The sequence below is a fragment of the Xylaria bambusicola genome (genome assembly GCF_022495145.1).
Source record: "Xylaria bambusicola strain CBS 139988 unplaced genomic scaffold F5B22scaffold_17, whole genome shotgun sequence".
NCBI classification, from domain to species: domain Eukaryota; kingdom Fungi; phylum Ascomycota; class Sordariomycetes; order Xylariales; family Xylariaceae; genus Xylaria; species Xylaria bambusicola.
In genome coordinates this window covers 205,516-232,641 of record NW_025953570.1, presented here as the reverse complement: position 1 = coordinate 232,641, position 27,126 = coordinate 205,516, and the positions used below count along the sequence as shown (strand labels likewise).

At 49.1% G+C, this 27,126-nt stretch overlaps 7 protein-coding genes across 7 annotated transcripts; 2 read left to right on the top strand and 5 right to left on the bottom strand.

Annotated features, from left to right (window-relative positions):
* The first annotated feature begins 69 nt into the window (after positions 1-69).
* On the top strand, positions 70-1,707 carry F5B22DRAFT_116030 (uncharacterized protein). Its single transcript, XM_047968842.1, has 2 exons — positions 70-985; positions 1,089-1,707. Exons 1-2 carry the CDS (start codon positions 162-164, stop codon positions 1,501-1,503), a joined length of 1,239 nt encoding a protein of 412 aa, XP_047831390.1. The 5' UTR covers positions 70-161; the 3' UTR covers positions 1,504-1,707.
* A 948-nt stretch (positions 1,708-2,655) lies between these two features.
* On the bottom strand, positions 2,656-4,926 carry F5B22DRAFT_603968 (heme peroxidase). Its single transcript, XM_047974776.1, has 4 exons — positions 4,162-4,926; positions 3,876-4,098; positions 3,371-3,785; positions 2,656-3,307 (listed from the first exon to the last, which is right to left on the bottom strand). Exons 1-4 carry the CDS (start codon positions 4,571-4,573, stop codon positions 2,750-2,752), a joined length of 1,608 nt encoding a protein of 535 aa, XP_047831389.1. The 5' UTR covers positions 4,574-4,926; the 3' UTR covers positions 2,656-2,749.
* Positions 4,927-5,596: 670 nt separating this feature from the next.
* On the bottom strand, positions 5,597-6,714 carry F5B22DRAFT_654927 (uncharacterized protein; the record flags this gene model as incomplete). The annotated part of the gene is made up of 1 exon (XM_047979854.1): positions 5,597-6,714. The coding sequence occupies one exon, from the start codon at positions 6,712-6,714 to the stop codon at positions 5,716-5,718; it is 999 nt and encodes a 332-aa protein (XP_047831388.1). The 3' UTR covers positions 5,597-5,715.
* Positions 6,715-7,407: 693 nt separating this feature from the next.
* On the bottom strand, positions 7,408-10,772 carry F5B22DRAFT_603964 (BRO1-like domain-containing protein). Its single transcript, XM_047974775.1, has 3 exons — positions 10,175-10,772; positions 9,400-10,105; positions 7,408-9,344 (listed from the first exon to the last, which is right to left on the bottom strand). Exons 1-3 carry the CDS (start codon positions 10,430-10,432, stop codon positions 7,687-7,689), a joined length of 2,622 nt encoding a protein of 873 aa, XP_047831387.1. The 5' UTR covers positions 10,433-10,772; the 3' UTR covers positions 7,408-7,686.
* A 1,422-nt stretch (positions 10,773-12,194) lies between these two features.
* On the bottom strand, positions 12,195-14,204 carry F5B22DRAFT_115958 (glycosyltransferase family 31 protein). The gene has a single exon (XM_047968841.1). The coding sequence runs from the start codon at positions 13,987-13,989 to the stop codon at positions 12,343-12,345; it is 1,647 nt and encodes a 548-aa protein (XP_047831386.1). The 5' UTR covers positions 13,990-14,204; the 3' UTR covers positions 12,195-12,342.
* A 7,806-nt stretch (positions 14,205-22,010) lies between these two features.
* Positions 22,011-23,630, bottom strand: F5B22DRAFT_635909 (putative O-methylsterigmatocystin oxidoreductase; the record flags this gene model as incomplete). Its single annotated transcript, XM_047977211.1, has 1 exon — positions 22,011-23,630. One exon carries the CDS (start codon positions 23,628-23,630, stop codon positions 22,011-22,013), a length of 1,620 nt encoding a protein of 539 aa, XP_047831385.1.
* Positions 23,631-24,020: 390 nt separating this feature from the next.
* On the top strand, positions 24,021-26,324 carry F5B22DRAFT_115710 (major facilitator superfamily domain-containing protein). Its single transcript, XM_047968834.1, has 4 exons — positions 24,021-24,668; positions 24,722-24,855; positions 24,908-25,273; positions 25,332-26,324. The coding sequence occupies exons 1-4, from the start codon at positions 24,386-24,388 to the stop codon at positions 26,247-26,249; spliced, it is 1,701 nt and encodes a 566-aa protein (XP_047831384.1). The 5' UTR covers positions 24,021-24,385; the 3' UTR covers positions 26,250-26,324.
* Positions 26,325-27,126: the final 802 nt, after the last annotated feature.

Below are 27,126 nucleotides of genomic sequence, written 5' to 3'. Positions count from 1 at the left end.
ACGACGCCACCCCAGACTTGGCCTTTTCTCTTCGTTTACCTTCGAAGGCATACGATTCTTGATCAATTGTCCTGCTGCTAGCCGGCATCATCTTCAATCCTTCAGAAGAAGAAAAAAAGACTTTCACTCCACGCTTTGCAACACTCTGCAAGACTTTCAACATGCAGTTCAACATCGGATTGATGGCCATCCTGGCTGCTGGCTCAGCCATGGCCCACATGAACATGAACGACCCTGCTCCCTTGAGCTACAAGGGCAACAAATTTACGACCGAGTCCAACATCGACTACTCGATCACTTCTCCCATCACCGCTGCACAGTATCCATGCAAGAACACCCTCAAGCTTATGGGCACTGCTGATGGTGCTGCTGTTACCACTTACTCCCCAGGCCAGTCAGCCACCATGTCCGTTGAGGGTGGTGCATTTCACAACGGCGGATCTTGCCAATTGTCCCTCTCTTACGACAAGGGCTCAACCTTCACTGTCATCAAGTCCTTCATCGGAGGCTGCCCAACTTCGAGCGGCGGCACTTTCAGCTTCACCATTCCTGACGACGCTCCTGAGGGCAATGACGTCGTCTTCGCCTGGACCTGGGTGAACAAAACTGGTAACCGCGAATTTTACATGTCCTGTGCTATCGTCAACATCGGATCCGGAGGCGCAAAGCGCGCTATCGCCGCCAATGAGAAGCGTGCTGTTGCTTTTGCCGATCGCCCGCAGGTGTTCCAGGCCAACCTAGGCGGCAAATACTGCACCAAGGAAGGTGTAGACACTGTATTCCCCGAGCCAGGCCCCGACGTCGAGACTAGCCCAGGCGCTGCCACCGGCCCTGCGGTTCTCTGCGCAACAGGGGAGGATGCTCCTGAAGGTGACACCTCAGGTGGTGACTCCGGCTCCGGCTCCGGCTCCGGCTCAGGTTCTGGTTCCAGTCCTTCTTCGTCTGCGTCTCAGGAACCCGCCCCCACCACTACAGCTGCTGAAATGTATGTTACTTCTCCTCTCCTGTGATCCTTGCCCCGCGACTCCCACTTTATTTCAAGCCTCAATCTTCTTTCTCAACAGGTTTAAACTAACAATGTCTTCTAGTACACCTCCAGGTGGAGTTTTCTTGACTACGGGCGGTGTCGCTACCGCGACGACTCTGAGCACGGCAATCTCGTCTTCAGCTGCTGCATCCTCTTCGGCCGCCGCATCATCTTCAACCCCTGTAACTTCTGCGTCTGCATCCACTTCAGTACCTGTTGCCTCTTCCACAACTAGCGTTGCAGTACCAGCCCCAAGCGGTGGTGTGACAGGCGCACAAACCGGTGCTTGCAGTGAGGAAGGCGCCTGGAACTGTATCGACGGTACCAAGTTCCAGCGGTGTGCGTCTGGACAGTGGAGTGTCGTAATGTCTATGGCAGCTGGAACTACGTGCAGTCCTGGCGAAAGCGCCAACCTGAATATGGTGAAGAGACACCGTGAGCGTGTCCGTCGCCACCGTGGAGTTTGGAGGTCATGAACGCACCGGCATAATGCCGTGTAGTACAGTACACAACCCCGTCATCTCAGCCAACTCATTGAGCAGGGGTCTGATGATACTTCAATTCTTTTGACCTGTACATACCTTTTTGCCAACCCTTTTCAACTCATCCCCTAGGTTTCCACCAGGAAGCAGGGCGATACGATTTTCATGAGGCTACATCCTGTACAATATAAGAGAGACGGTTACAGTCAGACAGCAATGGACAAAATATACCCCGAAGAGGAGGGCTCAAGTTAGATTCCACTATAGCTATCTCAAGCTAGCAACAAATGAATGGGCCATCCTCAACTTCTAAATCACTTAAAAAAGGCCTGAATTTCGATATTTGTGAATCCTGCTAGTTTTCATGCATATTACTTTATGTCTATCTCTTACTATTAAATCTTAATGTTCCTTATATCGTGACTGATAGTATATTATTGCTTGATTAACGCGAACCAACCTCGTCTCCCAAACTCCCAGTGATTTCCACGAAGTTGTCTGACTATTGGTCGCAACACTTCCACAAAGCGATGACACTGACGCGAAACCATGAAATGGCATTCACCAAAGTTGGCGCGCATATTCTAGTCTTGAAGCTGCACATTCTTCCACGGTTAACTTCATTTACAGTCGAATAAAAAAATGATGATAGTCACTTGTCCATCCCTAAATAACACCCTTCCGTGCTGAGTACTCTTTACTACGAAAATGCAACCCGCGAGACTATGCCGCTGCTTTAACAATACTCTCTCGTAGCTCCAATGAATAGATAATGTGACCGAGGCATAGTGTGTACTCTCTTGTCTTGGAAGGAAGTAATGTGTCTGTCACATGATGCTCATCTTCCTTCTGTATATATGTGGCGCGGGCGGGAATGGATCCCTGTCTGGCGGGTTAGGTGAGTTGATCTGATCCGCCGGATGAAGGATGAAGGATTGGCTGCGAGTAGTGATCGATGGATTTCGTGGGGCTTTGATGATGATGGTGGTTCAATGGGGCTACTCTGTGAATCATAATATGTGCGCCAACTTTTGAGATCTGGATATGTCTCTGCTCGCAGAAAGGAAAGAATAGTTGATGTTGATAATTGGGTTCGTGAGATGTATGCATGATGGGAGATATCTTGTGTCAAGGGAACGTGGTCTGTTTTTGCGAGCACGAGGATTTTATTCATATTTTTGTGTCTATTTATATGTTTAAGTAGAAACTGCAGTTTCTTTCATGACGACATTTCCCCCTTCTACCAACCAGCAACACCACCATCAAGCAAGAGCGTATCCAACGTCTCCCCATCCCGGACAAGGCGCACGCTCACGGCGCCCGTGGGCCGGTCGATATCGGTGCTCCCTTCCCAGAGCGTGAATCCATTCGGCCCGCTCGCCGTCGCTGCTATCCTTTCCAGCGCGATCTTAGCCGAGACCATCTTTGGACCGAGCGTTAATGGCTGCGCCGTGGGAACTGTGGCTAGGACCGATAGCTCCGTATCGTTGTTGGCATCATCACGCATGGCGACGGTTACTTTGACTGAGGAACCACCGATGACACTTGAAAGGCTCGGGATAATGAGATATGAATCTTGAATTGCGAATTCGTTGTTGGCGTTATCTGTGTTCAATCCGTCCGCGTCCACGGTGAAAGAAGTCGATCTGTCGATCTTGGAATGTGCGATTACGAATGGCGCAAATTGCGTTTCGCCGAAGATGGAGGTGCCGATTTCTTCCTCCATTGTTAGCATCTCGTTGTATCCGTTTGAGAACATCAGGGTGATGGTTCTATCTTGGCTCGTTTTCTCCAGGATCTGCGTCGCAAGCCGAGTCAGTACGCCCTAGGTACGGGTGATATAAATATTCTATGCACCTACCCTAATTCGTCCTGAGAGTTCCGGCACGCCGTTGTCGCCAATGTCCCAGGTAACATTGACGGGCTTGATGGCCATGGGCTTTACGGCGTCTTGGAGCACGACGCCTGCTGGCACGGTGTTGATGACGCGGGATAGCAGATCCACGCAGGTACCTATGAAGCCTTCCCCTTGTGCGTAGAGCGCTTTCATGGTAGCGTTGCCGTCGCTTTCGAAGAGACGTAGGTCTGAACGGCTGCTTTCGTTGAAGCTAGTTACGAGTGGCCCTCCACGCTGGCCCGTTCCGTCGATATACTCTTGCACAACCAAGGGGTCAAATATGCCGCGGCTTGAGTCAAAGTTGATCCCGCCATTGGTGTTGTTCTCGGATAATGTCGAGTTATCTGAGACTTCTGGGAAGCCCCTGTGATGAGTCGATCTACAGCATAAACTCTTAGCATTTCCTTTGCACCCTTTCCTTGCTTATGACTTCGAGGACGATTTAATCTAGTGCTTTGATTGATCTTACCCTAACGTGTGACCACAAGCCGTCAACGCAATTGCATCCTCCTGGTTGAAGCCATTTAGCTCGAATTGCCTGAGCGTCTCCTCAAGGCTTGTCCCCGGCTCCGGCACACCTGTATTCGGGTCCTCGCTCGAGGCATCGACTCGACCAGGTCGGAAGGGGATTTTTGTCCCATTACCGCAGAGCCCGACAGACATGACCGTCCCCATGGCGAGGAGATCGGCCACTAATATGGTACACCGCAGGTTAGCTACATACTATCTCAACTATGGCTTCTGCCAGAACTCACTAGGAATGAACTCATTCACGAACGGCCGCCAGAACGTGAAACTGTCGTTGAAAGCGCTCCCTTTATTCTCCTCGCGGTAAGTCTCGAAACCGATACTGGCATCAATGCCCCCCAAGCCCTCCTCCACATGAGAATTGGCGAAGTCGTGGAAAAGGACTCGCAGCCACTGCGCGGACGTCGTGCGTCCCGACTTTACGGCTGCATCGCCGATCTGGGTCACATATCTATCACAGGGAGTGATAGCTGAGGAGAAGTTGCTGGCATAGGCACCCCAGTTATCCACCAAGATGTGCTCAATCTGCGAGATCTGGGCGTTCGGATAGTAGAACATAGCCGCTGCGTTGCGTATCAGAGCCGACTGCACCAGGAAGGACAGCAGCAGCTGATGCGGTATACGACCCATCTCTGGCATATAATAATGATGATTTGATGATGATGAGGAGGAGGAGGCGGGGGTGTTGACAAGAGTGCAGTTGTTTGGTCTAACTGACTGACCAACAGACCACCACCGTCTACCTACCTAAGACCTATCTCCAGCTCGGCGCCTCGTGAGGACTTTATATACATTCCCGTCATCATCACCTACTCCTTCACCGAATTTCTGCGGGTCTTTTACACATCTTAGCTGAGAGACTGAAAAGGTCTTAGATTATACGAATGAGGATCGATGTCCGTGGTAACATTGCATGGTATCATGCATGTAGGTATCCAATCCCTGCAGGCGTTCCAATCGTACTTAAGTACATACCTGGGCGATGGTTTAGGCTTCACTTGCCGGTTTTAACGTCTTGCTCACAATTAGACGTGATGTGAGTGGTGGGAGGGGCACAAATTCCGTCCTATCCTGGGCCTGTCTGTGCATGCATAGATCGTCATCTTGGGCGGGGCCCAGAAGCGCCCAAAGCTTTTGTGAGAGGAGGGTTACTTTATTGCTCTCGTAGCTCATAGTCAGCGTCACGGGACTCCGTGAGAGACTGGGACTGTACATTGGGTTGTTTCGTGATTTGCTCTAAAGATGGAGGGTTTCGGCGCAGTGTGTGTATGGGTAGGTAAGGGTCTTTGGCAATACATCAGTCGCGCTACCCTCTCTCAAGGAAAACAGATACGTAGTCGACTAAGGAGGAATATGGAATATCTCTTGTTCCACAGACAATGGGTATAACTTATGTAAACTATTACCGATGAGATTGTGAGATAAGTTTGTGTAACAATACTATTATAACGTTTACTATGAGTATGACTATTTGTCATCTGCTCTTGCGGCAATAAGAAGATTATATAATCACGGGATTAACTATTAGCAGCGTCACTTAAATTGCACGGATGTAAAATCTCTTCTAACTTAGCCTCGCACTTTAACATATTTAACATAAAAGCATTACTGCAAGTTTCACGTGGCAAGAGCTGCAAGGATATGATAGACGGGTGACTATCTCAAACACGCGCAGCGAAAGACTTTAGCATAGATTAGATTCATTGTATCAAGGAAATGAACTTGGTTTATATAAAAGTAACGGCATATTTACTATCTATGTGAGTAAAGTCTCACCAGGACTATTCTTCTACATCCTCTACCCTACTAGAACCATTTACCTCAGAGAGCGGCATGTGCTCGTTCCTGATGAACCAGCTATTATCATAGAATGCCATCTGCCGCGGAATAGGTAAGTCAACGCTACGGTATTCCTGCATCATTGCCCGTGTCCGTTCAGAGTCCACGTCAGCTCGGATATCAGGTAACCCTTTATTACTGGTCGTTCTGCGAGATTTATCCAAAGCTGCTGTAGACTTCATACAGAGCATAGCTGGTCTCGCTATATCTGCAATGATCTGCTTGAACGGAAAGCTGGGGTGGTGCGTGATAACAACTGTGCTATCGTCGATGAGGGCGAAGCCCTTGGCGCCAAACCCCTCGACAATACCGAAGCCGAACTCTCCAAGCACCTGCTTACACACAGTAGTATACCCTGGGTCCTGCACTGCTAAGAAAACGTGTTTTGACGAGCTCACCTCTATAAGTGCGTTAGTTAGGATGATGACGGCGGCGTGCTCGTAAAGAGAGTACCGTGGAATGTGTGGGCGAACAATGCCGATGGGGCCGAGGCCGAAAGCGATCACTTTGTCAATATGCCGACCATTAAGTTGAGTTTTCACCAAGTCGGCGATAGCAGTCGCTTCTTGACTTCCCTCGAAAGCTTCAAGAACATCGCCGAATGCCTTTCGCGTCTCCTTCGCGGTTTGGTTGGGCCCGTTAAATATTCTCACGGCGTTATACACGGGGAAGAACTTGTGGACCTTACCGATAGCTTCTAAGCGCTGGAGATCACGGCTGTCTTGAAAGCCTACGATGCTCCCGGCTCTCTGTGCCCAGGGACTCAAGCCCCTGGTCCCGATAGCATTGCCGCGGTTCAAGTTTTTGGTCCGGATTTTGTCGCCGAGACCATTGATAAGCTCGATGTTTTCACCGTCGGTTGCAAGCTCTGCCTCTATATTATTCAAGATAGCTCGAGTATAGAGCGGTCGATTCGCCGGGATCCTGCGTGAAGAAGACATTGTGTGTTTTCATAGAGAAACGAGGTTTCTTTGTCAATTAGGTGTAATAGTAGTTACTTGAATGGAATGAGATAAACAATACCGACTGAGGAGACAAAAACTATTTATACTATGACGGAAAACAGAGATAACAATAGCATTGTAGCAATTTCCAAACAATGAGCTTGTTTTTCTGTCGTATTTTCGAGACCAAAATGTTGTTTCGGAACAATCCTCTTTGATAAGTATCATAATTACCATGACAACATAGCTGTTACAATACCAACTTGTACTATGTTCGTAGAGATCTGTATAGTTGATGACTATTTAGTCAAATGTTGGAGGAGAACAGTGGTCGTTTGACACACGTGGTGATCGGCCGATCCCTAAGCCGATAGCAAGATTCCGCTCTAGAAAGGATAACTAATATAATCGTAGAGAAAAGAAGGCAAGGGAGGAGGGATGACAATAACGTAGACATTACAATCATACACTCACTACCTTTACTTTACTTTACTTCCCTATCACATATCCCCTATATACTAATTTCCGTAGCGTAATTCTCTTAACATCATGCGTAGAAGTGCGATGAAAACAAAAAAGGGGGCAAGGTTGCTAGGTTGACACCATTCCTCATCGCATATTCACAAATTGGAGTATGAAAATAATGACGGAGCAAGGCACAATAACACCTCCTTAAATGGAAGAGAACAATCGAACATCAAGCCCAGTGGGCAATACCATACAACTATCTCACGGTATGTACAACATACTACACCCAGGCTATGACACGGCTATCTAAATGCTTGATTTCCTCCTTAAAGACATACCTTCTTCAATGTAATGCTCGCTTCCAAAAACATTCATGCATTCCCCATCTTCCTCCCCTCGCGTTCCATTAATCTTGTTTCTTTTCTTTTCATTTTCTCTCACGTCATCCATAAACCATAAATCTCCAAGTTATATGCGGCGGCGGCGAGACGTATTCGGTTCCTACCCGAATCGGATCCCGCTGTTCGGATCCCAAGTACCGCTCGGTGATTTGTTAGTCTGTGGTGGAGCGAGTTCCCCGGAGGAAGAAGAAGATCCGCTTGGTTTAGAGAATTTGAGCGGCATTTCCTGGTTCCAGATGTGCTGGACAGGGTTCGTACGTGGTTGTTGTGGCTGCGGAGCAACTGTCTCACCGACTGGGGCCCAAGACTGGATATGAGCCTCAGCCGGGCTGTGAACTTGTTGTCGCGGAAGAGGTGCGGCCGACTGGTACGAGGCATCCGCCTGGGGCTGTGCTTGCGGTGGATTCTGATAATTAGACGCACCGTTCCAACCACCCATAGAGGTAGGTGGTTGGGCTTGTTCCCGTTGAGCAAGAGATAGATTACTAAGTGGCGGCATGTTGAGCTCATCTTCTAGCATACGTGCTTCACGTCTTCGTTCTGTGACAAAACTCCTAACACTGTCTCGGAAGTTTCCAACAATGCGGCTCAGGTCGTTGTAGAACTTTCGACCAACTTCGACGTTACTAGTAAGTTCCTTGTATTTGTAATAGGCGTTTTCTAGTTTCTGGAGAGCTTGCTCTCGTTCTCGGTTGCCCTTATCGCCCACTATTTTCTTCTGACTTTCGAATTCACGGTTTGCTCGAACAAGGTCTGACAGCAGCTTTTCTTGCTCAGCTGCTTCCTTTTGCACCATTTCGAGATCGGGTTCGTATAGTGAGTCAAGTCGTTTCTCGAAGAAGTCTTCGAAGTGTGCAGGTACAATAGCGGTGGCTACGGCTTGGTTGCGCTCTAGCCTTGCAGCTTCAGCTAGTATATCAATTTTGATATCGTCGCCACGAGCTTTTTCGCGAAGGGCGTCAGCTTTTCGGTGACGGCGGTTTTCTAACCGTGCAACATCATTACAAACACTGCGTAATCGCCCAATAGCTGGTTTGAGTGCTTCCGGAATGTCAGTGCGCCGCGAAGAGGGCACGAAATCCATGATACCGCGGTCAGGGCCCGCTAGAATAGATAACGTCGGCTCGACACTGTAGAACTTCTCCCGCACGACCCCATCACTACTTGCACTATTCGCAAACCAACCCTCGGCTTCGGCAGCTTGAGTCCAGAGCTTAGCGCCTTGGCTCGGCTCGTTACGACTTTCTGGGCGAGTCCATCGGTCGGTACCAAACTTCATTCGCAGTTGATTATCCTCTCCTTCCTCTACTCGAAGCAGTTCACTACCTTCCTCAAACATAGCCATATCAGTAGCCCGCAGCTTGTCGATGTCTGCGAAGCTTCTCAGCAACCGATTTCTCGCATCGGCTTGCCGTATTTCCTCCGCATGTTGGACTAGGGTTCCTGGAAGGCCGAGGGGCTTTTCAAATGCCTGTATAGAGCTGGGGAGATTTAGTGACGAGAGAATTTCATGAACTCGCTCATTTAGGATTTCGAGCTCGCCTATAATATTCTGGTTCACCATGCGGTCTCTTCGTTCCTCATAAATGGACACAGCGAGATGTACAGAATAAGGGACTAATTTAGTGAAAAGCCCTGGGCCAAATTCACCCTTGTCACCTAAGTATTCAAGCGGGTTCGCAACTTGTGGAGGAATCCGGGCGACTGCCATAGTCGCTCTGTCGAGAATTTTCAATTCAGATTTTGGAGGTATAGGATCTGGAGAGGACTTATTAGTGGTGCAATGCTGTGACTGCTATGGTGAGGGACATACTTAGGTAAATCACATCGTTATCGCGCTCTGCTCTGCTGAGGTGATCTTCCACTCGTTTCTTGAGACTATTCAAGTCTTCAATAACGATTTTATTGAGATAACCGCCTTTCCCTTCCTTCAGACCTTCTCCGACGCACGCGACGGCGTCTCGCAGCCTCGCGACCTCTTCACCATATTTTCGTTTTTCCAAGGACTCACAAGCAGCTCGATACTGAGCAGCTGCAGCAAAGTGGTGGTGTTTCGCGCTCATATGGTGAATCCAGCTGCTACTGATAGCCTCCGAGCGCATAGCAGCCTCGCCTGCGAGGTTATAAAGATCGGAGACTTTGGCAGCCAGCTTCGCAATAGATGCATCCTTGTAGCGGTCCATAACGGCTTTGTGCCAGAAGCATTCTTGTGATTGGGCTAGCTGCAGCTGCAAGAGCGACTCGAGGGAGTGCTCATCCATATCATCCGGGGGCGCGGTCCTCAATTCTGGTATTATTTCGTTCTTTAGGTGGGTAAGAACTCCGGCAGCCTGGTTGAAGTAGCTAGCAGCGGTTTTGAGGCCTTCTGTGTCACTACGGTTGCTGTTGATGGCCAACTGCGAATAGAGAGCAGCTAGATTGTACACAATGTTGGCTCGCTCGAATTGGAGGTTATTATGGACGACGGGTCGGTCGATGTTGTATCCCAGAGCGGGATACCAAGTAAAGTCAGCGCCTATCTATGTCGCAGTAAGCATGTCAGTATTTGGCTCTCCAGTGATCGCAAACAGGCGGGCGAGAAGACGCACATCTATGGGGAATTTCCCTGCGACCCAGACTAGTTGAGCCGCGTATGCCTGCAGCTTCTTGATGCCACTGGGGTGAGGCTCGCGCACGTGGATGGCATCGCGCCTCAAGGCATCGATGACGTCGAGGTCTTGACGAAACATATCCGGGTGCTGGTCATATTTGGTGGATATGTACTGTTTGATGGCCGAGGACAGCGACAACTGGGTTCCTTTACGGAAAGGCACCGCCAGGATACCATTGGTATTGCTATGCTGCATGATGGATCAACGGGGCAAATACGTGCTCTAGATGCGACAGTTTTACTAGAGAACAAGGTGGCTAGCTATAAGGAAGAGGGAGTCGAGCGATGGAACATTCTCGTTGCTGTTGGTCTTATCGTGCTCGTCCTTATTATCCCACCTGTTGCGATCGTTATTCCTGGTATACAATTCGGACAGACAACGTTTTCGATATGCTTAGGCAGCGCAGCTATCGGTAACGGCGACCGCGTGGCTGGGCGTGAGGTAAAAAGTAAGATGGGAGAGTTTAAGGGGAGAAGTTAAAGGTGAGAAATGTAGATTCTGAACATATGACTTCATACTACTTGGGTTAGGATAGAGAGCAAGCTACCAGCTGCCAAGGTTAAATAAATGTCTCCTTGGTGGGGTTGCCAGGCTAGGTATGAAAATCCCCCGCTCCCAAGTCCTCGTCAGGTACGCGCGCTTTGCTCATGAAGAATGCATATTTTCTATAAAGCCCCATGCAGCTCGCTTAAGGGTTGACTGCTCTGTATATCCCGGTATCTATACGTATCTATACACATGCAGGCAAAATAAATGAAGCATCTGTAATTATATAAGCTCACTGTATTAACCCTCCTACAGGTTGGGGACTTAGCTCTCTAAGTTCAGAAGCTCACTCTACCTACCCTATTCGTGCCTAAAAGATAACTCGAGATAGCATGATATCCGACACACTCTTCTGTTACTTAACAGCTGCGACCGTAGTTAGACAGCTTAGTCCACTGCAGGTGAGAAGCTGTCTTAGTAACTCAGTGTCGAGTGCTCTAATTGTGGACGGGCTACCATTACTGATTGCGATGCATTCGCGCTGAGCCTCAGTATATATAGTACCCATTGGAAGCCCAGAATCCCACGATGTACGAAGACGGGAATATTGAACCAGAATAAGATGTTTCGAACTTTCAGTGCTTGGCGCTACTATCTAAGGTATGTACAACTGAAGGGAGAGACAGTGAAGGAACCCTCGTTTCGAGCACTTCGATACCGAGGCCAGCTGATTCCCAGACAGCCCATGTTGACTAATGTACCAGTTACACATCTCTTCAACTATCATATTTTTCAGGTCTGCGCGTGACTCCCTTCTTTCGGTGGTGTCTTCATGAATACAAAAAAATCACTAACTTCTATCCCCTCAACTCCCTTCCCACATAAACAGCAGGTCTATGATACAAAGAGGATGATGAAGAAGGGGAAATGAACTATGTTGCTCTGGGATTGATGCGTTTCCTCCGCCACGATAATGGGATATCGTCTGATATATTCGATGCCAATGGTCAGGTAGAACGGGGGAAGATGGAAACGATGCCACGGTGTAAATGCTTGAAGCGTCTTGAGGATGGTGACCGCCGAACGCCGGGTTCGCTGATGCTCACCAGAACAAAGAGAAGATTGATAAACTGGGGGGTGCTTGGTGTTCTCACGCGATAATGTTGCTGACGAGCCCGTCGAGAAGCAATCGGTATCGACAAGCAAACGATTGACAATGAATGAAAGGGGGTGAAGTATATTATGCATTATCGTGTGATGGTTGTTGTGAAGGTGATGCGGGTGACGGTAGGCAGGATCATGCCCGGTGTTTGCAGCCTTCATGGTCGCAGAGACTGCTGGCTCGTCATCTAATGACGCCTGGAGATGTGCCTAGGTTATGTCAGCCTGGCCATCATATCGACACCCAGGTGTCTATATACACTCTGCCAGGCGAAGAGAAGAGCGTTCAGATGAACATCAACAAGGGCGCTTTGCCCTCCCGTATATCCCATATTCCTCCCACCGACTTTCCCAAGTTTTATTTCCAAAATAGTAATACCCAAGATGTACCACTAGTTGCGCCGTCATGTAGGTAAATCGTTATCTCATGTGGACATTGCCCACTGCAATGGATCTCTTTATGGGATCCAGACAAGTTCAATGACGCCATCAACTTGGGACATAGGGCGCTCGTTTTTATCTACCCAGCGCCAGTCGTTCGCCTTGCGCACGAAAACTTGGCGAATAGTGTTGTCGGGTGTCACAGTCGCTTCTTGCAAATCCCAGCTGATCTTGCGGCCCGTCTTTAACAGACTTGGTCGTTGCGGATCAAATACGTAATCTAGATTCCAACCCTTGTCCTGTGGTGCAGCGGCAAAGGTGCGCTCCATTTGTTGGAGGTTGAAATCGACACCGAGAGGATAGTGAGCAACACTGAACCCAGTCGAGATGATGAAGTCATCTGATGTTTGAAAGCGTAGGAAAGTACAGTCTTCACCGCAGATGTGTGCAACCTTGGTGTATTCCCAAGGCATGGCACTGTGCCAGCCACCGCCCTTGAAGTGATGTAGAGAGATAGGGCTAAGTCCAGCCTCATAGAAACCCGATGGGTCGCCGTAAAGATCCAACTGATATAAGCCATGTAGAACAGAAAGGCGGACATCGGTATTTTCGTAGATGCATTTGCGCAGAAGAATGTCACCTTGAGGACCCCAGCCGGAGTTAGATTCCTTAATCTTCTCGTCGGTCTTGCAGGTCTCGTAGTCTCGCGTGATCTGTTCAGCTAGCGGAACTGACAAGAACACGCCCGCACCACCGAAAGCTTGGGATCCGTGTCGATCCACGTTATTGATGTCTTCAGACAATACACCAATATAGAGCTGCTGGTGGGGATCGTATTCTTCAAATTTCTGCACAAGCTTATGAACACTGGGGAAGAAGGTATCATCGTCGCACGAAACGAGCCACTTCTTCTGCCGTCGGTCGGGGTGGTTGTACAGGGTAGGAATGAGAGTCAAGTAGCGGACAGCCATCTCCATGGTTGAATCGGAATGGTACACATCCACATCGATGCCAGCGTTGCGGAGAACGGTTCTCGCATGTGTGATTTGCTCCTCAGTGGCATCCAGAAGCAGAAGTATTAGCTTGCCACCGTTAGAATTTCCTTTCCCATCGGTCAACCAGTAAATCCATTCATTGACAGGAGAGGTCTTCTCGCCACTGAATCTCTTAAATGTGGTCGAGACGCCAAACATGAAGTCAGATAGATTGCCAGTCGCAGGGTAGGGGGATTCCGGAACGTAGACATTGAGAGGCTCGATACATTTCTCATTCCCGTAATTGGGGTTTTGGAGGTTGATGTTCTTGAGGACGTTGCCTGGTAGAAATTCCTGGTCGAGTAGCGTGATAGACTTCCGTTTAATCGGCTGGCGGTTGATCTTTACGTAGCGCTTGAAGTACTGGAAGTTATCCATCAATTCATACTTCGTTTTGAGTTGAGCCATGTAGTTCCCGTCAACGCTGCAATCCATTTTATGATTTGAGACAGGAGGAATGTCTAAATCACCGGTTTGCGGCACATCGCCAAGCGGCTGTTGAGGGATATGAGTCCCCTTATTGTGTGTTGCCGTGGCCTTAATGATTTGTGTGCCGACATTTTCTATCTTCTCTGATTTCCATGTCACCGCTAGAAGCACGAGGAGCACCACTGCGACGACCACACATCTCGCGACCGGGTTCCGCATGGTGAATAGTCTTTGGTGTGGGGACGACCGGTTGGCTCCCATTGTCCTTGCGTGTAGGGCGTGCCAAGGGTAATTTATATAATTGTCGACTCCCACCGAGTTGATGAAATCGCGGGCTCCAGTTACTCTCTCTCCCCTTTCCTGATGCGGCCCAGTTCTATGTAATCTTATAGTATGCAGACGACGTGGATAATTCGGCAGAGTGCTTGAATACAGGCATGCGACGAGAGGGGGTCGTAACAAGAACGAGGACACAACTACCGGAATTCGTCGTCGTCTTTCTCTTCGCACTAAACGAGAGAAAAAGGGTCGCGCTCCAGAAGCCTAGCAAAAGGCGGTAACGAACGAACACCTCGACAGCAAAGATGTCAAGGGTGGAATCCTGGCGAACAAAGAACAAAACACACAGAGTACCCAAGCTGACTTGGCCGACGGCGTCAGGTAACGTGGATGGAGGGGAGAAAAAAAAAAGGTTAATGAGTAGAAAAGAGGGAGAGAAAAGACAAAGGGGGAGCAGTACAATCAATACAAGAACAGGAAGGAATACAGCCAACGAAATCAAGAGGAATTTCTCTCATCAGTGGCAGGGGATGAACAGGAGACCCTCTTTCATCAGATTTAGCGGGAAGGTGTGAGGGCAAAGCAGGGACGGGATGGCCACAGGTACACGACTGGTACAGAGCCACAAGCAGGGTGTGGCCAGGTACAAGAAGTCGACTTGGAGCCCTGCTTGGGATTTTGGGCTGTTCTGTCTGTCTGTCTGTATATCTGTCTATCTGTCTTGGGGGTTGGATTAGGACTGTACTGTAGGTACTGCTTAGTATCACTTACATAGTATAAGTAACCATATATAGCAGAATTAGTACAGTTAGTACATCTGTAGTGTACAGTACTAAGTATGTAGGCAGAACTGGGCAGAACTGGGGGAGGTTGCGAGGATTTCTGGGCAGCGTCTGGGCGAGCAGCCGAAGCAGCTTGGACTCGTTGGAGCAGTGGAGAGATGGAGATGGGTACAAGTACCTATCCCGATTCTGATAGGGGTCTGAATAAATTTGTTGCAGGGGTTGGAGGGGGAGGGAGCAGTATTAGCCCACCTCGCCCACCTGATAGGAAATGGAGGGCGGGAGTACCTAGCGCAAAGACCTGAGTCGCCAGCCATCCTTGCCATGTTCCCGGGGCATCGCCCTAGTCCTATTCCGTACTATTGGAAGACTGTTGCAATAATGGACTGAGCAGAGACTGAGTCGACAGGACGCCAGCTCGCTCCAGTACCTGATTCTCTGCCCTCTCATCGCGTGAGTAAGTGTGCAAGTATCTACTCAGGCAAGGTCTACTTAAGTATGTCGTGTGCTTCCTTTACACTACTTAATCTAGTGTGCTGCATCAACACTGGACCAGGGGGTTAATGCGCACTACGCGCTTACATGGTGCCTACTTACCTATGTAGGTATGTACTTATGTAGGTAGGATGGCAGTAGGTGCCCTAGTATCGTCTATACTTACTTGTACAGTAGGTAGGTTAGGTAGTGTCGCATGCCGACGTTGCTCTACCTACTGTAGTACCTAGGTGCATACATACCTAGGTAGGTAGTCTTGCATACCTAAGGTACCAAAACCTACAATATACCTACATACATAAATGTACCTACTGTAGTGTAAGTAGATAGCAGCACACAACCTGGAAGGAAAAGGGGTGTTCAATGCGCTACATTTAGTGCCGTGTAAGTGCGCTACGGCTCCTGCCTTGGTCGGTAGCGCACTACTACTACCCACTACAGGTGTAGGTATTCTCATTTGATATTTGATGGGGCATCCATACATAAGTACAGTAGTACATTACCTAGTACAGGCGGTGTTGTGCACCAGATAAGTACTTGCCTAGTAGTAGCCTGAGCAGACCTGAGGCATCTGATCTTGTCTACAGCCTTTATCTCCGAAGATATTGCTTCCATGTGACGGACGGGCTTCGTAACTACATGAACCTGATCTCACGGACATGTCTGATAGAGTATGGAATGTGCCCACCAAGGGCCAGGGACGACTCGCTTCAAAACGAGATTCTATCCAACGGCGATCCGCATCAGCGCCTCAGATGACCGTCCTACTAGCAGGTAGCGTATAGATAGAGTTGGACAAATCGCGTATAGATTAGGTACCTCCTACGCTAGGGTACTTGATAGGATATCCCAACTACCTACTCACTCTGTGGCAGAACGGGATGCTGTCTAAGTAGGTACCGTCTAATGTAATGTCTGTAGCTCGCAGAAACCGCCTCGCCGCCCATACATACATACATCATACCCGTGACGTGACATGTGCTATATGTGCATCGCCGGTGCATGTCTCGGGTGCAGGGAGGGCTATGTCGAGACAAATTCTGATTTCGCGCCGAGAGTGGCAAGATATGGCAAGATGCGGCAAGATACGGCAAGATACGTGCTGATGGGCTGCGTCGACACGAGGACACGAGCTGCGTGCTCGAAGGTTCAACCTGAACGAACCACTGAGAGCGGCAATCTGGATTCAGGCCATCGAGGCCACCACAGGTGCATCATGCAAGCCAGCTGTGTAGGTATCGACTCGACTTTCTTAAAAGACGGGACCGGGAACGGCAAACGGCACACGGCACAGGATGCTGTTTTTTTTTTTTAAACTTATCGATGTTGAAATCCGCCGTATCTGTAGGCGAATTTAACACATGTGTCAAGAATAAAACTATACTGAGTCAAAGGCACTATTCCACGCTACTACATGTCACAAGCGCTGATGTCATGCGCAAGAAAACAAAACAAAAAAAACGGTTTGGATATTACCTAGCAGAAGGGATACGGGATGAGCTTATGGGCATGGCTCTTTTCTTTTCTTTTGATTCCTTTGCAATGCTTCCTTTAGGTAACCACCAGTAGGTAGTGTAATAGTAGGTACATTGCCATGTACCCCTCGTACCTACGGAGTACATGTATATATGGAAGTATCTAGATCTCCACGAATTTGATAAGGCTCCGCTTCATTTTCACTATCTACCTACAGACTGCAGCATCAGTAACTATGATGTATGAGTAATGAACAGGCAAGTGGATGGACGGATGAATGACTGAATGAATGAATAAAATAACAGTGCAATGACAGCCAAAAATTTCCCCTTCCCTTTTACCCATGTCGTTACTGGGTACAGTAGATCCCACCCAGTCAGTGGCCAGAATGGTACGCGTCACCGTCGAAGATCGACCGCCAGAGGGTCCACAGGCGTCATCGAAAGGCGAGCTTCTAGCGTAACGAGTGGCGCCCACCGACTCGGATTTTCCAGGTGCACAGCATCCTATGCACTGTGCCTTTAACTACAGTTCCAGTGATTCTGAGTGATCATAGGATTGCTGCACCTACTGTACCTGGAGAAGACACGCGTAAAAAGGTGAAAACAAGCCTCTTGACTTTTGCGTGGAGGGCATAATGTCGCCATAGCCGCGTAGTAGCCAGTGTTTTCAGATTTGTGTGCAGAGGCTGGTCCCGTCCTGAGGACATCGAATGCTTCTTTTTTTGGTAAAACGGACCACAAGGTTTCCGGGGAACAGCCGCTTCAGAATCATGCCACGGAGCTTATTGACAACCATAACAATACTAAATAACAACAATAAACGTGAAATCGTACTTGACTCAACATGGATATGGCTCTGTCGCAGTATGCATAAATCAATAAGTATATACTGTGATGCCCGAATCTGTTGTAAACCACGAGACGAGCAAGAGTCTCTTCTAATCGACATGGCAATGGAAAGCTAACCATGTCTCGGGGCCCCTCCAAGACGAAGTTACGAAGACGACGATAATGAGATAGGAAAAGAAACTAGCCAACTCTAATTGAGCCAGTGGCTGGCAACGGCCGCAGTATCGTCTACTACCATATGATCTCGACATATGCAGGATGCCGTGTTCATGATACTGATGATACCAGGTGAAGGCATTCATTCGTGACCAGGATCTAGTATACAACTGCCGTCCTGTACCTATGCCCGGCACATCTCTCGCACCTGTGGGCCGATTGCTGCGGAAAGAAAAAGGTATCATGCAATGTGGCTATCTCAGCAGGAGACTGTAGTGTAAATACCAATTGCACGAGAATCTTCGAATCTTGAACATCAGATATCTCAAGTTTGAAGTCGATATCTTCTTGTACCGTACCCCCCATGAAATACATGCACACAGCGTAGTGGTGCAGATACATGTAATGATTGTAATCTGAATGTACAGTTACATGTTCTTTTTAGTTGGCTTGGCAATCTGCATCTCATCTGCGGTAGCTTTCTCGCCTAAACCCAATCCATGGCGGTTAATGATAATTAAAATAAGACGGCTGAGATTGCCAGGATATCCCACCCTACCTACATACAGTACCTACCTAGTACAAAGGCGTTAGCGGATAGGAGGAGAATCGAAATTCTCGAACGAACAAAAAAGAAGCGGCTCTAGCGTGAGTAGGATATAGAAACTTAGGTAATACCAGTCTGTCATTTACACGTACTTACAGTACTTAGTGTCCAGATTTCATGTCGTCGTTCTCAGACCAACCAACCAGTTCTCGATTCGACAGTAGCAAAGTAGGTAAAGAAATACCTTAGGTAGGCAGTAAATACACGAGTGAGGTGGTCATATTGAATTACCTGGTCGCATCGCAGTGGTTCTCCCGTCACATTTGTGATATCTACCTGTGACACCATAGGTATACTTGCTGCACACTACCCAAGCAAACGCAGATAACAATTCCTCATGGATTCCATCCGTCCATTGCGTAGATGTGGTGTAGCTAACCGCACGAATAGGAGCCGAGCTGTATCATTACACAACTCTGAGTTCCTCGGAAACTACCAGTACACTACATCACATGCAGTACTTCTACACGACCGGGCACGACCTCTTATATCGAGAGTATGAGCAGCGTTTCGGCTATACCCGGGCATAGCGGCATAGCGTGCACTCAACTCTGACGTACTGGGATCAGATAGGATGTACTGTAAGCAATTACTACATAGCATAATATGTACAAATATCGAACGACGGTAGTTTACGGTACTGTTTTACGTGTATCACACGCAAGTCTGTTGAGGCTGAGCAGAGAACACTGGGAATCAAAATTTCTGGCCCCCAAGCAACAACCCCGGCGAGGTTGATCGACGGGCAACGCCATACCGAGATGCTTTCTTTGTGATTGGCCTTGCGCATTTCTTCAGTGAACGGCGCCGCCGACGTTGATCCCGGATGGTGGGATCCATCTTCCAACGGGAATTTTTGGTAACCCCCCTCTGCCCCTTATTCCGAACAAACAAACAACAACCCTCCTTTCCCGTCCGTCCTCTTGGGCCATTCCGTCGTAATGCCTACCTACTGCGTAATACTGTACCAGACTGTACCTACCGACAGCGATACCGGTACCTAGCGGACAAGTTTGTGGCGGGTATAAACCGTGGAGAACACGTGTCCCGGCTCACGTCCATCCCTCATTACCTCATAGGGCAAGTCGTCCAGTCCAGAAGAGGAACTGCCGATCGGCGACGCTGGTGTTTTGGATTTGAAACAGAGCGAAGCTACGGACATATCATACTAAGCAAGTGCTGTGACAATCAGTGTGACAAGTGCAAACGGCGCACCTCCAGTCTGCTCCAGGTACCGGGCACTGCCAGTTTTATAGTGGGCAGATAGTGGGCTACAGTGGATTATCGGCAGTGTTTTAGCTTGCACCGCCAGCAGACCACTGACATGTGCGCGTCCCAACCTGTGATCGACGCTCCCTTTTCAAGGAGAATTTCAAGGCAAACTCCAAGAAGCGCCGCGTATCTACCTCTGATCGACTTATTAAGTACCTGTAGGGAAGGTATCACGTTCGAGTTCTTACTTCTATGCTTACGTACAGCACCTTGGCAGTGCTGCTATATCTTACTGACAGATTACGGATATTGCGTACCTGAGGAGAGAAGATAAGTTAACCAGTCAGAATGACAAGGAACAACAAGAACGGAGTAGATAGCAGTGCATACTGGTAGGTAGTCCTACACAGGCCTGGCTGACAGGGCAACAACCATTGTTGATGTCAGGCACTCACTCTAGCTGAGGCTGAGATTACAGAAAAGGGGACCATTCGCCACAAATAGACGGCCAACTACTCCTATTCTAGTCATTCCACCCCCACTGATCAACAATAATTATGACGAGCAGAACGGGACGTCGAACGGTTTTGGTGTAGGTAATAAATTAGGAAAATCCCACTAGATAACACCATTGACACCCCGGTTCTCGACAAGTTGATCGACAGCTTACTTATTCATTGCTCTGCGGATACGTGTACAAGTATGAGTACGTAAGTAGTACTCTAGATACAATGTTGGAACTGCCGGAGCAGCGCCGGAGCAGAATACATTAGCTTCCTGAACGGGAACACCAAATAAAGCAGATCGCTCCCGGTTGACAAAAATGAGAGGTTGTTTGCTCCTCGAGCGGACGGGCCATCTTGTCTTCCCGGAGCAGACGCCCGTGGTCTGCCCGTGGCCCGAATTCTGTACCTGTCGTGACCCGTTCCAATATGTAGATTGCTGCGTATACCCCTCCAACTCTAACCCCGGGGTCCTTTTATTTCATTTTTCTCTTAGTTCATTATTTTCCTCTTTTCCCTGTTCTGTATCACGGTGAGGTTTCGGATGCTTGCCTTCTACCCCCTACTGTATACAGCCTTTACAATACCTATGTATCATAAGTCAGCAGCCGCTCTCAGCTGAAGATTATAATTATCCACCATCCGATATTAGCGGTGCTTTCTTCATAGGCAAGTCCTATGCTAAATTGAAAAAAAGAGCAGTTGGCGGGGAGTGAGCTCGTTTCGACTAGTAGCTAGAACAAGCACTAGGATTAGGCTAGAGATACTCAACGTTATTAACTTCACGCACAGGGCTGACATTATACATGCCAACCCCCACTGTTCGAGGCACCATGCCAACGAATTAATATTATACATTTGCAATACAAGGTGCTCTGGGCGGAAGAAGGTGCTGATCCAGGACTTTACGCCGTATCTGGCCGTAGTGCTTATTAGTAGGTACCGTAGCTAATTTGTTGATATTCACGCTACCTATAGGCTATGGAGGACTTGGCTGGCATCTACTACTGCTTACATGATATGTGAGACAAATGTAGGCACAACAGGATAGATAGACATGTAGGTCTAGGTATACTTTTTACAAGCCAGGTGCCTCAGCTTCTTTCAGCCAAACGCCCAGATCACATGTTCGTAACACACAGCGAGTGGTATTTATAGCCGTGTGGCGCTCGTAAGATATGAGCTGACACGTTCTGGCCATGCAGCCTAATGATGACGCAAACCCGTTCGCGATGGGCTATTAACACCATCACATTCCCGAAGATGCGCGCAATGTCTGTTCAAGGCGGCTTTCGTAAACTTCATGCACTAGAAAAACGCTATCGTTGACTGGCGCGTGAGATATACGAAAAGGCTATAAATTCAATACATCTAGGGTAACTTTACCTGTTACTTACAAAGTATGTAACTCCGTACAGCAATGGTCTCTATCGGCGCCTCCTCTAAGTACAGACACGTGATTACTTACGTAGGTATCTCTGGGAAGCAATGCCTGTCAGCCCTGCCGGGCACACGGCAATGCCTCAAAGACTTGGCGGTGCGGGCAAAACCGTCTATCCAGAAAAGACCGGATAAGGAAGCCGATCAAGTGGAAGCGCCAAAGGCAAGGACGTGTTGTGTGTTAGCGTATATACGTTAACCTGTCTGATCTCACCCACGATGAGTCAATCTCCTATGTTCAAGACCGGCCATAATATTAGGGTCAAGAAGTGACACATTTATGCTCAAGGCATAATCGCGAAACAAAATATCTCTTACCGCATATCCGAACTCATATGCTAATGTAGATCGAAAAGATGTTTGAAAAGACATGAAGTAGAGTTCCAGAGAAGCTGGCCTCAGTGTGAAGCTAAGGATACTTCCAAAAAAAACAGCACTAATACGCGGTGCTAAGAAAGACAAGAATTAAATGTTCAATATCTCAGTGCACAACCCCCTTGACATCGACACGTCTCCCGTTCATCATATAGCCCTCCTCCATAGCAGTCTCCCATTGTCTCTTGACGAAGTCTGTTGCCTCTGGTCTACGAGGCTCGAAGCGAACGGCAAATGGCTTCGGTGCCTGGAACTCAGTAGAATCCCAAGCCTCCGGGCCAGCATCTAGGGCCGCGACACCCTTGGGCGGTCGGATAGCGTGTGCCCACAGCACGTTCGCAAGCGCGAGTTCCAGCGTGATCTCGGCCAGCTTGGTGCCCGGGCAGACGCGGCGTCCCACGCCGAAGGAGAAGTGGTCGCGCTTGGTCTGGTCACCGGCGGCGTACTCGAAGCTGGAGCGCGGGAAGCCCAGGTATCTTTCGGGTTGAAATACTTGCGGATCATCGTACTTGGCCGGGTCGGTGGCTAGAAAGGTAGTATTGCCAAGTAACACCGTACCCTTGGGTATGATATAATCTTTGTACCGCACGTCGGCATCGGCATACCGCTTAATGCACCACACTGGAATAGGCTTGAGGCGGATAGTCTCCTTCACACACGCATTAATATAGGGCAGGTTGGGCAAGTCTTGGATATCAGGTGTCCGGTTCGGCCCCACGACGCCCATCAGCTCCTCGTAAGCCTTGTCCTGAACATGCGGGTTGGCTACCATGTACAAAATGACCGCATTGAAGGTGACTGTTGACGTGCCCGAGCCGGCATCGGCGATACCACCGACAACCCAGGCGAAATCCTCGTCCGTTAACCCCTGGTCCCGCCACCGCTTGTCATCCTCGTATACCTTGCGCCCGAAACATACGGGAGCCCGACCAGCCTTCATCTGGTCTTGGAATCTCCGCCATAGCCGCATTTTCGCACTCAAAATCGGCTCTCTCAATGATTCGGCCATGCGCCGTCCAGGTTGCAGCCAGGCCGGCAACTTGGCGAGTATGGGGATCTCATCGACGAGAAAAGAACCCGGCTTCGATATCTTGCTGAGAAGTTGCGTGCTGTGAATGGCGCTACGCACATCTTCGTGCTCCCAGCTATCTACGCGTGAGCCATAGCAACTTGTCATCAAGATGCTGAAAAAGTAGCGCCGCACATGCCAGTAGAATTGCTTCCCGTCTTGATTGTTGAAGGTGAAATCATGGAGAAGCTGTTTAGTCTCGTACAACTGAGAGGGATTGAATTGGTCTGTCAGGGAGGTAGACAGAAGGCCGTGAACTATCGTGCGGTATGCTCGCCATTTCTTGTTGTATGGCAGAGTGTTCATCCGCATGCCGCCCACGGCGACATCGTGGGCCAGGGGCATTGGGGGTCTGGAAGACGTACTAGCCGACTGCTTGTCGAAGATGTCCCTCATAGCCTCGGGGCTATTGATGACGACCCAATCATACCAGCCAACCTTGATTTTGTAGACTTCGCCGTACTCGATAGCCCATTTGCCAAGCACCTCGGCAGACTTCTGGGGCAGGCCGATGCCGATGCCAATGAGCGGCCACCCGCGCGGGCCCTGCATCTTGTCCAATCGACGGTCCCTTTTGAGCCATGCGAGAAGAATGGAAAGAGCGCAACTAACTAGTGCCAAGGCTGCTAACTTGTAGTAAGGGGATTGTGAGGCCATGGTGTTCATGTTGATGATACTCATGCCCCAAGGTCTACATGAAGGTGGATGTTGCGCTTCAGCGTAGCGATGAAAATCAAACGAAACAGGGGCAATGTTTTATTTCTTTATTTCAATCCCCATCGTGTCATTCTAGTCCTGCCGGATCCCGGGATCGGGTACTCCTGTCGTTAGCCGTCTTGCTCGACAACGAAGTGTCGCTGTTTACTAGGTGTCTGTCAGCCCCGGGCAGGATCAGGCTGTGCCGGCTGATCCTTCTCCTGAAGACGCACCTTAGAATCCCATTGTCGTCCCCGATGACTACCTCAGCGGGAGGACAAGCCCAGTCAGCCCTGAGTTGTGAGCGCAATCTGTCAGGCCGTGGTGGGTCCGGGGTAAAGCATCGGCCAGCCAATGGGGCTAATGCTTTGATATCCGGACCCCCGCTCTAAACCCGGCATTGTCCCGGTGTGTATCCCGGTGTGTAATGGGTAGGAAGTCGGAGAGGAGTTCTCAGGCTCGAGATGGTCTCCCGGGCTAATGAATGAAATGAAAATTTTCTCCCTTCTGATGGGACAGTTCGATATGAAACATGTCGCGACCACTTACATCGAGGGTTCAAAACTCAGGCAACTGTTCCATCCATGAGTCTAAATACCTATCAATGTCAACCGTTGCTCCTTGATATACGCCACCAACAGCCGGGCTTTCGATTTAACATAACGTATTGCTCTAGTTCATTACAGAACTAAGCATATGTCAATATAAAAGCAGCCATGACGCTGACCACGATTCAGGCAGGCGACGAGACCTGTCGCGAAGACTCCACCCTCCGGAGTAGCGAAGAGACCAAACCACAGGTAGTCCAGCCCCCATCGACTCCCTCGTATCCGACAGGCTTCTCTTTCGGCATCATTCTTTTCGCTTTGTTCATTTCTCTGTTCTGCGTGGCTCTAGATAGTACCATTATCGCCACTGCCATTCCGCGGATCACTGATGAGTTCCACGCTCTGCAAGACGTGGGTTGGTATGGGTCGTCATATCTGCTTACGAAATGCGGTACGTCTTCGAGGACATACTATCTGAGGCTACCATTGCTAAACAGCACTTAGCCTTTCAATTGCCTTTCGGGAAGACGTTTCGGTTCTTCAGTCTCAAGTGGACCTTTCTTGCAGCTCTGCTGATTTTTGAGGTCGGATCACTCATCTGCGGAGTTGCGAAGTCCTCCGCCGTTTTGATTGTGGGGGTCAGTCTTTCTTTACTCAAATGCACAATCAAGGTTAGCTAATTCTATGAAGCGCACCATCGCTGGCATCGGATGCGCGGGTATCTCTAGCGGTGGTCTAATAATCATTGCGAATATCACTCCTTTAGAGAAGAGAGCGACGTATCAAAGTCTGTATGGCGGAATATTTGGTATCGCCTCAGTCGTCGGGCCTCTGATCGGCGGCGCCTTCACCGATAATGTTACGTGGCGTTGGTGCTTCTATATCAATCTTCCTTTGGGAGCCGTCTCGGCTGTCTTCATCATCTTCTCTCTCCATTTACCGCCGAAGCCCAACCCTCTCAAGGAACAAAGTGTCCTGAGCTTGCTGTGGAATCTTGACCCGGTCGGGTTCGTCTTGTTCGTGCCCAGCATCATCTCTCTCCTGTTCGCGCTGCAGGTTCGTATGGTCTATGCTTCATCTACCGCCAGATATATGTCTTTCTAACCTATCCTAGTATGGCGGCACGACATACTCATGGAACAGTGGTCGGATCATTGCACTCTTCGTCGTATTCGGCGTCACAATAATCGCTTTCATTGGCAGTCAAGCCTGGCTGGGAGAAGGCGGAACAATTCCACCTCGGATTGCGAAACAGCGCACAATCTTTGCCTCGAGCGTCTTCACCTTTTTCCTCGGTGGCACTTTCTTCCTCTTCAGTTACTTCATCCCAATCTATTTCCAAGCAATCAAGGGCGACACGGCCCTGAACTCCGGCATCCATACCATCCCCCTGATTCTACCTAACGTCATCGGCATCCTCTTCGCTGGCTTCGGCACCAGCAAGATTGGCTACTACGTTCCCTTCATTTACTTGGCCGCAGTCCTCGCTCCAATCGGTGCCGGGCTTCTGATGACTCTCGAGCCCAACACTAGCACGGCAAAATGGATTGGCTACCAGATCCTCTTCGGGTTCGGCTCTGGCTGTGGTTTCCAGTTACCCCAGGTGGCTGCGCAGGTCGTGCTGCCACCTCGCGACATCCCAGCGGGAATCTCGGTGTCCATGCTGTTTCAGGGTCTAGGAGGCGCGGTGCTAATCAGCGCGGCTAACAATGTGCTCAATAACAAGCTGCTCTATTTTGTCGACGGTCTCGGCATTCCTGGCGTGAGTGGCATGGATGTCATTAACGCTGGTGCGACGGGCTTTCGTGCTGTCATTCCCGCGAACAGTATTAACCAGGTCGTCAACGCTTATAATATGGCGCTCCGAGAGGCCATTCTGGTTGGTGTGATCACAGCATCTTGGAGTGCGCTTCCTGCTGTCTTGCTGGAGTGGAGGAGCGTAAAGATAGGAAGTCCTGGCTCAGCGCAGCCAGAATCGGAGGCCTCTTCTCCGTCGCTAGTCGGACGTGAAGTTGAGAAGGGATCACCCTAAAAGGTGTTCTCGTGGACTGGTTGGCTTCTGGAAAGACTTTGGCATAGCCGTCTTATCATGGGCTTTGTCTCATGCTGTGGCTGCCACGGCCGACATGTGCTCTAGGGAAATGCTATATGGATACGGTAGTGTTCCTAACACCAAAACCTGTTAATACATCTCAAATGAGTGAGGGCTGGGTAGTCTCGATTCTGTGAGTTTGAGACTGGCACAATACTGGCGCAATTCATTTGACGAAGTCTGCGTGACAACACATACAGAGTCTGTCATATGACATAGTGCCTCGCAAATCTCCACATGCTTTAGATGTAGCTTGGGATTGCAAGGTGAAATGAAACTTCCGAGTTGAGCAAGATCTTGCCAGTGTAGGAAGAATAAGACTACCAAGGTATGGCCATTGTTATTGCAATGAAATTGTAGATGGGAAGATTGCCCGAATGCTCTAGCACTGTGGCTACCTAACATATACACAGTGTACCTAGGTACCGGTAGGTGGTAACTGCCTATAGAGACCCCGCTACTTACCTATAACCTATACATACATGATGTCATCCCTTAAGTGTCTAGTGGAAAAGCAGCGTGGATCACCTGTACAATTATTATACTATGTAGGTATAGTTTTTCTCGTTATATAATGCAGGCTAAGGATGGGAGCCGTATAACAACTAATCGTATTCACGATATAGATGCGTACATCGCCAAATATGCGACACGGGTAACAGAATGGCAGATCCAACCGCCTGTTTCTCAGTATTGGCTATGCAGTGACACCTACATGATGCCCATCTTCGGGGTTCGAGACAGCTTGCGCTCTTTCTTGCTTCACGAGGGCGGACACATCTACTTATCAACAAGGTGAGTCTCTCATGAGGGAATG